Source organism: Peromyscus californicus, unplaced genomic scaffold (genome assembly GCF_007827085.1).
Source record: "Peromyscus californicus insignis strain IS unplaced genomic scaffold, ASM782708v3 Scaffold_15__1_contigs__length_86483966, whole genome shotgun sequence".
Lineage (NCBI taxonomy): Eukaryota > Metazoa > Chordata > Mammalia > Rodentia > Cricetidae > Peromyscus > Peromyscus californicus.
The window spans coordinates 61,224,820-61,237,039 of record NW_026294447.1 but is presented as its reverse complement, the minus strand read 5'-3'; the positions used below and the strand labels follow the sequence as shown (position 1 = coordinate 61,237,039).

General features: G+C 41.4%; 1 protein-coding gene across 2 annotated transcripts in view; it reads left to right on the top strand.

Annotated features, from left to right (window-relative positions):
• The window catches only part of Ppp1r13b (protein phosphatase 1 regulatory subunit 13B), an 85,829-nt gene that overhangs the window by 38,126 nt on the left and 35,483 nt on the right, over positions 1–12,220 (top strand). For both annotated transcript variants that reach the window (XM_052739079.1, XM_052739080.1), the window contains 2 exons: positions 5,286–5,405; positions 10,036–10,112. In XM_052739079.1, the coding sequence (XP_052595039.1) occupies positions 5,286–5,405; positions 10,036–10,112 (197 nt within the window). The remainder of the gene's footprint in view (positions 1–5,285; positions 5,406–10,035; positions 10,113–12,220) is intronic.

Below are 12,220 nucleotides of genomic sequence, written 5' to 3'. Positions count from 1 at the left end.
GCATTAAATTACTTTTAAGTACAGAGGACACAGGTTTGGTTCCCAGCACACACAAACAGTGGCTCAAACCTCTACAATTCAGGTGTCAGTGGATCCAGTGCCCTCTTCTGACCTCCAAGGATACCAGGTACATATGTAGGAGTGTACGTGTATATATAGGCAAAGGTTCACACACATAAAATAAAAAAATATTTTTAAAAATAAAAGTAAGCAATTTAAACTAAAGTATGGTGTTATCCATCTGTAATCTGAGCATTTAGAAGACTGAAACCAGAGGATCATGGGTTCAAAGGTAACCTGAACTACAAAGTGACACACTGTCTCAACAACTAAAATAGTAATAATGATCATGATAAGAAGAAATAATAATAACAGTGATGATAATATTAAAACAAACTACAGTACCAATTTAGGAAGCTAGAGAAAAAAATCTAAGGAATTAGATGGACAGGAATGAAGAAATGTGGGAATCAGTAAAACTAGAATTTATTTCTCTGATAATTAATAACAGACAGATTAAGGTTCGAGATTTAAGTATGTGAACAGTGAAAAGGCATAGATGATAAGAAAAGAAACCTACCCATAAACACAGAAGAGATTTAAGACACAGTGCAGCCTATGAACTTGGCAGTGAAGTTTATATTAGATGAACTATAGGAAGAAAGTACCATAGTTCATCCCACAGATTTTTAGTAAGTACCTGATTCATACTGGGTACAGTCTTTATTCCTTGAAGGAATATTAGTCAACCAGAGCCAAGATTCACATTCCCATGGAACCTATAATCTAGTAGGAACCAAGTGATAAATTAACTGTTGGTGAGTATAAACACCTTGAAAAGAAAATAATAGATACTGACTTTGCTCAAAATGAGTAAAGCAAGAGGGAACATAAGCATAAAATAAGTTTGCGTTGCAATTGTTTTTATCCTCCAAAGATGATGTTAAGAGTGATAGTAATGGAGACAGCAGCTCCACACTGTTGCTGTAAGTCTTAGGAGTTCCCTTATCTTTTTAAGGACTTGGATAAAATTGAATCCTTGGCTTCAACACAGAAAAGAATTTCTGTATCAAACCGAGATGAAATTTATTAAATATGCTTTAATACAGATTTTAAGCACTACAGGTTTTTTTTGTTTGTTTGGGGTTTGTTTGGTTGGTTGGTTGGTTGGTTGTTTTGTTTTGTTTTTTGTTTTTTTTTTTGGTTTTTCGAGTTAGGGTTTCTCTGTATAGTTTTGGTGCTTGTCTTGGATCTCACCCTGTAGACCAGGCCGGCCTCGAACTCACAGAGATCCGATCCACCTGCCTCTGCTTCTTGAGTGCTGGGATTAAAGGCGTGCGCCACCACTGCCCGGCTGAGACAAGTATAATTTCTACACCAAAAACTGAACAGGAATACAAGAAAAGTGTAGGCTAATCTTAGCTTGAGTGTGTTTTAAGACAGCATCTCATGTAGCCCAGACAGGCTTCAAACTCCCTGTGCAGCAGAGAATGACCTCGAACTTGTGCTCTTCCTTCCTTCACTTGAGTGCTGGAGTCGCAGACATGTGCTGCCTGTGCAGTGTAGGACAGAACCCAGGGCTTCCCACCAGCGAGGCAAACATTCTACTGGCTGAGCTACATCTCCAGCCCCCTTAGTTTGAACAAAGATGAGAAAATCCTAAATAAAATACCAGCTAATCATTTCAGCCAAAAGTTAAAAAAAAATGTGTGACATTATAAACATCTGTTTATAGAGGAGAATGCACTTGGTCCAAGTGAGACCCGTCTATCAACTGCATTGAAGATCAGTGTTACCATTTAATTACCAGTTGAGTAGAATGGATTTTCCCCAGTTCAATAAATGACTCCTTTCAAAAGCCTACAGTAAAGCTCACAATTAGCTCTGAACTGTAGAAGTGCACTCCTGTTAGCAGCAAGAAGAAGAAGAGGTATACACCTTAGTCTCCACCCACCCCCAAAGCATGCAGCCTATTAGAACATCAGACAAACCCAAATTAGGATCATCCTACAAAACACATGTCCAGTTCTCAGAATTGTCATAGTCATAAAAAATAAGGACTAAGAAACTGTTACAGGCCAGAGGAGGCCAGGGAGTTAAAGCAATTAAATACACTTTTGTGGATGAAATTCTGGAACAGAAAGGGGGCATTTGGGAAAAGCTGGTGAAATCCAAATAAAGCCTGTAATCTTAACAGTGGCCTGCCAGTGTAAACTGTTTGGTTTTGATAACTATACATTAGAGAGACTCAGGTAAGGGTATATAGTACTGTCTTGGCAATTTTTCTACTAGAGTGAAATAAAAAACTTTCACACATGTCTGTCTCACATTCTGCAGCAGCTCTCACATAGCTCTGTGCAGCCATCTCTGTCCACACCACTGCTGCTCATTCTGTCTTAGCCAAACTCTGGACAATTATACATTACATTTTCAGGGCCTGACCCATTCTCATAACACACGAAGTCACAGTTTTTCTCAGGCTAGTAAGGTCACAAAGACCCGCCAGTGAGTATACGCTTGGCCTTGGACATAACTTTTTCCCAGACAGAGAATGATATTGAAATTCAGGATTTAACAACAACAGTAGCAGGCTGAACCTGGAGCGTTCAGGGTACGTGCAGAAAGAGAACTACTGCAGGGAGCCATAGCTCACTGTAAACAGCCTGGCCTTGATTTAGCAATAAACAACACCTGGGAATCAGTCTTTGTGTATTTTCTGCAGGGGCAACTTAGTCTGTTTTGAATTCGTTCTGAAGTCTAAAATTAACTGTCTGTGAGACTGAGAATACTGCTACTTTCCTGTGACAGTAAAGAAGAATATTCTGGTATTATTTCTGTTCATCAGAATTATACAGCTTAAACAGAAATCATCTTCCTGACTATCCACAGCTAAATATGTGCCCAGTAAGTGTAAAACACATCACCAAAGGGCTGTGGAAAGAACCCCACAGCTGTTCTTTGTTGTTCGAATCTTAGATGGTCTTATTAATAGAAAACCCAGAGCCAAATATTGGGGTGAAAGCTAAAAGATCAGAGAAGCAGAGCAAGCCACAGCCACTACCTATTACCTCACCAACTCCATGAATCCTCTGAAATCCTCTGAGTCCTCACCCAAAGAATCTCAGCTGAGCTGCTTTAGTTCCTCTTTCCTCACGCCTTATACACCTTTCTCCGCCCAGCCATGTCACTTCCTGGGGTTAAAAGTGTGTGCCACCACTGCCTGACTCTGTTTCCAGTGTGGCCTTGAACTTACAGAGATCCAGACAGATTTCTGCCTCCAGAGTGATAGGATTAAGGGTATGTGCCACCACTGTCTGGCCTCTGTGTAAATCTAGTGGCTGGCTCTGTCCTCCGATCCCCAGGCAAGTTTATTAAGGTACACGATATATCACTACAGTTCTTATTAGGCATAGCAGTGGCACCTGAGAAAGCTACAGACAGAAAACAACCGGTTGTTACAGTCAATAACCCCATGGCTTTGCCTTTGCATGCGCCTGGTGGGTTGACCTGTTAAACACTAGTTGTCACTGCTGTACATTCCCACAGCCCCCTGCAGTGGACACAGGTCCCTGGATCACTGGCTGACTAACCTAGCCTTTTGGGTAAACTCTAGGCTAAGGAGAGGTTTTATCTCAAAATAATAATAATAATAACAACAACAACAACAACATGTCCAGTGCCCAGAGAAGGACATCCAAGGTTGTCCTCTAGGCTACACACACATGCCTGCACACAGTAGTAGCCTAGCATATGTGAGGCTCTGGGTTCAGTCTTCAGTACTGCAGAAATAATAATCTCAGCACTCAGAAGGCAGAGGCAGGCAGATTTCTTGTTTTGTTTTTGTTTTGTTGAGATGGTTTCGCTGTGTAGCCTTGGCTGTCCTGGAACTCCATCTGTAGACCAGGCTGGCCTTGAACTCATAGAGATCCACCTGACTCTGCCTCCTGAGTGCTGGGATTAAAGGTGTGTGTCACTACTGCTGCTGCTGCTGCCGCCGCCGCCGCAGCCGCTGCTGCCACCACCGCCCAGCTGCCACCACCCAGCTTAGGGCAGGCAGATTTACATAGTGAGTCTCAGGCCAGCCAAAGCTACATGGTGAGATCCTGTCTCTAAGTAAATGAGTAGGTAGGTAGGTAAAATGTAAAAATCCAAAGAGCCAGAAAATGTATACCCAGTCTTCGTGTTTTAGGAAGTAAGAGTTCATTGCTTTTATTGTCGTTTGCTTTTTAGTTGTCTCAGAAGTACCTGAAATAGTCCACAGAGAAGGAAAGTGGACACATTATAAACAGGAAAATGCAACAGCCACATTAGTGTTCTTTATTAGTCAAGGGATTGGTAAAAGAACATTCTGTTAATAAGGTTTGCTTCTTAAAAAAAAAATTGAGGGGCTGGAAAGATGGCTTAGCAGTTAAGAGCACTGGCTACTCATCAAGAGGACCCATTTCAGTTCCCAGCAGCCTCATGGTGGATCACAACTGCCAGTAACTCCAGTTCCAGGAGATCTGATGCCCTCACCTGGCCTCTGAGAGCATGCACATGTGGTGCACAAACATACATGCAGGCAAAACACAATAAAATAAATCCATCTAGTATTCTAAAAAATATTTGAAATAGAATTTAAACTGCCAGCACTTAGAGAGACCAGCATTTACCAAATTAATAATCTGCCTGTCTCTGCAGGAAGTGCTGTGGTGGACCTTTGGACAGCCATTGCCATGCGTAATGTTTTTTGGTTTTTTTTGTTTGTTTGTTTGTTTTTTTTTTTTTTTTTGGTTTTTTCGAGACAGGGTTTCTCTGTGTAGCTTTGCGCCTTTCCTGGATCTCGCGCTGTAGACCAGGCTGGCCTCGAACTCACAGAGATCCGCCTGGCTCTGCCTCCCGAGTGCTGGGATTAAAGGCGTGCGCCACCACCGCCCGGCACCATGCGTAATATTTTAATAAATAAAATATAGCTAGTTTGTTTCATTTCTTTGAAGGATGCAGGGTATACTGCTTTGTGATAAGTAACTCTTTTTACAGACGTGTTTTCATTGTTCCCTAGTGGACACTGGAAATTTACTTTGGCATTTACTACTGTGTTTCTATGTTGCCTCATTGTTTTTCATTTCTCCTTCATTCTACTTTTGTTCATTAAAGTAAAATGTGGAGTTTGTACTGTTCTTGAATTCGTGTGTGTGTGTGTGTGTGTGTGTGTGTGTGTGTGTGTGTGTGTGTGTGTTGTGCATACGTACTTTGTCTGGTGTTAGTTATTTTGTTTCTGGAGTAAACTGTAGTCTTTCTCCTAGAACGCCCCATCCCCTATGACCACATGATGTATGAGCACCTGCAGAAGTGGGGGCCCCGCAGGGAAGAAGTGAAATTTTTTCTTCGACATGAGGACTCTCCAGCTGAGAGCAGTGAACAAGGTAGATAAATGTTTTCTTCTTCATTAACTTGTTAACTTTTACTATACTAGTTAATTTTAGAAAAATTTATTCACACATTTTCTTATTTCACTCAAAATTGTATTCCATGTGTCTTTGACCTCTGCAATTGCAGATTTGAGTATGTCGCAACCTGTAGGCACAGGCTCTTGCTTTCATTCAGGACAACAAGCTGGTAAGATAATGCATTCAAATATGATAATGTGTAAACATGCAATATATGAAGAGATTAATTTTAATATCACATAGGTCAAACATTTAGATTTTAAAATGAAACCTTGAAATAATAAAGGAAAAGACTGTGAAAAGATTTCTGATTTTAGAGTGGACCAAGTCTTTCTCAGTGTAATATCATCTATAAAAGACAAGAGCATTAGGTGTGCTATTTAAAACAAAACCAAGCCAGGTGTGGTGGTAGACACATTTAATCCCAGCTTTCAGAAGACGGGGACAGGTAGGTCCTTGAGCTCCTGGCCAGCCAATGCTCCATAGTGAGTTCCTGTCTTAAAAACAAAACAAAACAACAAAAGAGAAAAAGAAAGAAAAAGAAAAACTGATGCCTGTGAGCATCCTGACAACATGGATAACTCACATGGGGGAGTATATTTTTATTTCCAAGTAAAAAGTCTTAGAAATTTATTGAAAAGTGTTTGGCTGGGAAGTGGTGGTACACGACTTTAATCCCAGCACTCAGGAGGCAGAGCCAGATGAATCTCTGTGAGTTTGAGGCCAGCCTGGTCTACAGATTGAGATCCAGGACAGGCACCAAAACTACACAGAGAAACCCTGTCTTGAAAAAACCAAAAAAAAATAAAAATTATATATATATATATATATAAGTTATTAAAAAAGTGTTTGATAGAAAAGCAAGAGACCCTGCCTCAAATAAATAAATAAATAAATAATGAATAAGTAAATAAATAAATAAATAATGAATAAGTAAATAAATAAATAAATAAAAGTACAAAGCTGGGCCAGAGAGAAATGACTCACCAGTTAGGAGTACTGGCTGCTCTTGCAGGGGACCCGAGTTTGATTCTGAGCACCCACATAGTAGTTTACAGCTGTCTCTAACTCCAGTTCAAGGGATCTGAGCCACCTTCTGACCTCCTTGGGCACAAAGCACATACAAGATATGCATCCATGCAGGCAAGACACGCATAAAATGAATAAACCTTAATAAAATAAAAAAGCACAAAGCCTTTTAACCCAGCAGTCTTCCTGTAGAAGGTCTACATTCGATCTGTTACTGAACCTATACAAAATAAGGTGCACACAGTGTGACTCTTTATCTACTGCTGATAGGAGCACTATAAATGTCCATAGGGGATATCCACATGGTGGCGGGCTCTGCAGCTTTAAATACAGAAGAAATTCTGTTCCCTGGCCTGGAAGTGTGTCCAGTAGAGGAAGCCTGATGCCACACAGTGTTCATACCATACTGGTGCTGCCTTTTGTGTGACTCAGACAAGAGTGACTGCATTAATACACATGCTTTATGTGTGTGAAGCAGCTTTGGAAGGACATGTGAGAAACTGGACATGTTAGCCTGGGCAGAAGAGAATGGGATGGCTGCAGGACAGGAAGAAGGTTTTGTTAATTGAAGACCTGTAGCAGGTTTTCCTTTGGGCCACCGACCAGCTCCCAGATCATGACATGGAGACTTATTATCAATGCTCAGCCTTATCTTATGCTTTTCCCACTAGCTCTTATAACTTAATTTGACCTGTTTCTCTTCATCTACATTTTGCCTCAGGGCTTTTTACCTTTCTTTCATTCTTTTTTTTTTTTTTTTTCAAGACAGCGTTTCTCTGTGTAAACAGCCCTGGCTGTCCTTGAACTCACTTTGTAGACTAGGCTGGCCTTGTACTCACAGAGATCCACCTGCCTCTGCCTCTCTAGTGCTGGGATTAAAGGTGTGTGCCACCACACCTAGTGGCTTTTTACCTTTCTTTCATTCTGTATGTCCCTACTTTCACTGCTCCTCTGTGTCTGGCTGGCCACATGCATCTCCCTCTTTCTTTCCCTTGTCCATGTCTTTCTCTGCCTAAATTCCTCCTTTTACTCATTCTCTGTATCCACTGTCCCTGCCAATATCCCTCCTACTGCCTAGCTATTGACTGTTTAGGTTTTTATTAGACCAATCAGGTGCCTTAGGCAGGCAAGGTGAAACAAATATAACACATCTTTACATAGTTAAACAAATGCAGCATAAACAAATGTAACACACCTTTACACAGTTACAAAATATCCACAACATAAACCTTTCTGTTTCTTTTGAATTTTGAACTGTAGAAACATACACCTGTTTTTAAGCTAAATGTTGCAGAAAATAAGGGATTTTTTTCCTGATACATAAACACCGTAGAGTCAAAAGATTTTTATTGTATTATAATGAGTATAGGTGACTTTTGGTATTAATTATAAAATAAACTCCAAAGCCCGGTGGTGGTGGTGGTACATGCCTTTAATCCCAGCACTCAAGAGGCAGAGCCAGGCAGATCTCTGTGAGTTTGAGGCCAGCCTGGTTTACAGAGCAAGATCCAGCACAGGCTCCAAAGCTATACGGAGAAACCCTGTCTCCAAAAACCAAAAACAAAAAAAAAAAAAAACAAAACAAAAAGGAGGTAATTTTGTAAAGAAGGATTTCTTTGCTGCAAGTTACCCTCCTTTGTTTGTTTGCGAGCGCACGCGCGCGCACGTGTGTGTGTGTGTGTGTGTGTGTGTGTGTGTGTGTGTGTGTGTGTGTGTGTGTTTTGACACAGGTTCTCTCTATTGGCCCCCGTAGTCCTGGAACCTCTGGCCTCCCAAGTGCTTGGATTAAAGGCATGTGCCACCATGCCTGGCTGCCCTTCTTTATTTGTATTATCTATTAAAGAGAATTGTTCCTACTAGCTGAGCTCGTACTTGCTGTAAAAATCATCTTTCTTTTTTCTTTCCTGTTCTTGTTTTATGAGACAGGGTCTCACTTTGTAAACTTGGCCGGCCTGGGACTCAATATATAGACCAGGCTGGCCTGAAACTCAAAAAGATCTGCCTACCTCTGCTTCTGAGTGTTGAGATTAAAGGTGTGTACCACCATACCTGGCAATTAAAACACAGTTTGCTTTTAAATTTATTTTATTTTATGTATATAGATGTTTTGCCTGCATGTGTGTCCATGTACCACATACATGCCTCATACCTGAATGTCTGTCTGTGTACCACTTATGTGCCTGGTGCCTTCATGTGTGTGTGTGCACCACATGCATACCTGGTGCCGTCAGAACCAGAAGAGTGTCAGATTCCCTGGGACTTGTAGTTACAGAAGGTTGTAAGCCACTATGAGGGTATTGGGGAATTGAACCCTGGGCCTCCAGAAGAGCAGCCAATGCTCATAACCATAGAGCCATCTCTCCATCCCCCATTTAAAACACTTTGGAAAACAAGTCAATTTCATGCTTGACTATAAATTTCATGTTTGAGGGGTGTGTGTGTGTGTGTGTGTGTGTGTGTGTGTGTGTGTGTGTGTAAATTAAAATACAAGAAGGAATACATGAAAAGACTGATTGCAAAACATTTTTAACTGTATTGAGTCTGAGTCTGGTATTTTACATTTATACTCAATAAATATGCAAAAAAGTGGAAAAATTGGAGGCTTGGTAATTGTATTTGTTATTTTTCTCATTTCTATGGAAAAAAAATAGCCGAGAGCAAAAGAGAAGGCTCAGCGTTACAAGTGCTTTCTCCTCTTCTAAAGGACCTGAGTTCAGTCCCCAGCACAAAGATCAGGCAGCCCACAACCACTAGAAACTCCAGCTCCAGGGGATCAAATACCCTCTTCTGGCCTATGTGGGCACACACATATACGCACACTCGCAAATAAGAAATAAAACATTTTTTAAAGGCAAAGAAAAGGCTTTTGGGGGCTGGAGAGACATTTTAGTGGTTAAGAGCACGTACTGCTTTTACGGAGGACCTGAGTTCAGTTCCCAGCACCCAGCAAACAGCTGTGTGTGTAACTCCAGTTCCAGGGCATCCAGTGCCCCCTTAGGGCTTGGATGGGTACTGCCCTTATGTGCATAAACCCACATACAGACACACAGACATGCAATTAAAAATGAAGAGTGGGTGTGGGGGCACCTGCAGGAGGGTCTCTGTGAGTCTACACAGCAAGTTCCAGGACAGCCAAGGCCATACAGCGAGACCTTATTTAAAAAAAAAAACAATAATAATGATGATAGTAAGTTCTTTTTAAAAACTGGAAATAATTAAGTTCAGTACTCACGTATGAAACTCAAATTTAAGTAGAAGAAAATGTAGGAAAAAATAATTGACAAAGTCTCTTTTGGTTCACAGTTTAAGTAGTCATAGTATCCATCATAGTGGGAAAGGCATGGTAGGAAGGCTGCTCTGGCAGGAAGCAGAGCATGAACTCTCCCACTCTTTTTAGTCAGTCCAGAACCCAAGCCCATGGCCCAGTAGTACACACCTTCAGGGTGGGTCTTCCCACCTTAGTTAAACCTTTCTGGAAACCCCCTTCGTAGGCACACATGGGTGTTTTCATGGTGTTTCTAACTCCAGTTAACAATGTGGATGAGCCATCACAGTAAGCTTGATCTCATCTCTTTAGGTGGCCGTCAGACCCAAGAGCAGAGAACTCAGAGAAATGTGATAAATGTTCCTGGAGAAAAACGCACTGAAAATGGGGTAAGTCATGTGAACTAAATTGATTTTTTTTTTTTTTTTTTTTTTTTTTTTTTTTTTTTGCTATGCTTGAGTAACTAACTGGTCACATCCAGGTGTAGAGCGGTGGTTCTCAACCTGTGGGTCTCATATAGATACTTACATTATGATTCATAACAGTAACAAAATTTACAGTTATGAAACAGCAATGAAAATAATCTTATGGTTGGGGGGATCACAACATGAGGAACTGTGTCAAAGGGTCACAGCATTAGGAAGGGTGAGAACCACTGCTGTAGAGGCCAGAGGACAATTGCAGTATTGTCTCTCAAGACCTCTCCACCTTGTTTTTTGAGATGGGATCTACCTGGCCTGTAACTTTTCAAGTAGGCTGGACTGACTGGTCAGTAAGCACAGGAGTCCACCTCCCAGCACTGAAACAAAGAACTGACCAGACAGGCTGGTTTCATTTCTTCAGTGTTGATGATGTGATCATTCTGTCAGGATTGAAGAACAAAGTGGGTGAAGGGTGAGCATGTGTGAGCATTGACAATGAGAGAAATTCCTTCAGCACTCTGTGTAGCTTTGGAGAGTAGGTTACATGTTATAGCCAAGGAGACATGGAAGGCCCCTCTTTAGGAATGCTGGCATGCTGGAAAGGACAGGTAGACAGGGAAATTTTCAACCTGGTCTATTGTTTGGAAATTTTAGTAATGACTTTTCCAAATAATTATAAGACTAGAGGATTAGTTTAGTTCTTTCTCATCCTGCAGCTAACTAGACATTTAACCTTGGGCAAGTGTTTGGCCTAGTTAGATGCTGGTAAGAATGTGGGGTCTGGCCAGGTGGCGGTAGCGCACTCCTTTAATCCCAGCACTTGGGAGGCAGAGCCAGGCTGATCTCTGTGAGTGGAAGCCAGCCTGGTCTACAGAGCGAGATCCAGGACAGGCACCAAAACTACACAGAGAAACCCTGCCTCAAAAAACCAAAAAAAAAAGGATGTGGGGTCTGGAGGGAGAGGCTGTATACTAGCCACAAGACTTGCACACTGGCTACATTTGCCTCTCAACTTCCCAGCTTATTGATGATGTGCTACTTTTGTTGTTTACCTCTGAATGTACAGGTTGAGGATCGCTCATTCAAAGTGTTTCAGATTTCATAGTTTTTCAGATTGGAAACGTCATTGGTTAACTATTCCTAATCCAAAAGTAAGGTTAGAACTCAAAAATGTTGGATTTTGGACGTTTGGATAAGGAAGACCTAATCTGAATTGCCATTGCCACCTCCTCTTCCTCTTCTGAAGACTTATTTTTACTTTATAATGTATGTAAGTGATTTGCCTGCATGTAGGCATATATGTGCACCAGTGCCCATGGAGGCTAGAAGAGGGCTTTGGATCCCCTAAAACTAAGGTTCTTAGACAGTTGACAGCTGTCATGTGGGTGTTGGGATCCAAACCCAGGTCCTCTGAAAGAGCAACAAGTGTTCTTAATTGATGAGCCATCTCTGCAGCCCCAAATCTCTGCTTCTTTGAATCACATGCTCTCTATCTTAGTGAAAGAAGGATACTAGCCTCCTACTCCTTCTTCTGTCTTCCCTCTTTCTACATTTTAAGCAGCATATAACTTATTTTGTCAAGTTTGACAATATTTATATTTATCTAGTTCTAATTACCATTCTTTTTTGTTTGTTTGTTTTGGTTTTTTGAGACAGGGTTTCTCTGTGTAGCTTTGGCGCCTTTCCTGGAACTTACTCTATAGCCCAGCCTGGCCTTGAACTCACAGAGATCCACCTGGCTCTGCCTCCCCAGTGCTGGGATTAAAAGCGTGCACCACCACCACCGCCACCCAGCTCTAATTATCATTTATAGACTTTGTCTACAGAGTGTTCAGGGCGGTAATTCAGTTGTTAGAGGGTTTTCCCAGCATGAATGAGGTTCTGGGTTCCATGTCCAGTGCCTCATGAACCAGGAATAGTGGCATATACCTGTAACTTCAGCACTGGCAAGGTGAAGACAGGAAGGTCATTAGTTCAAGGTCATCCTTAACTATACTGTGAGTTCAAGGCCATCTGGGATAGATGGTGGTACACACCTTTAACTCCAGCTCTTGAGAGGCAGAAACAGGTTGATC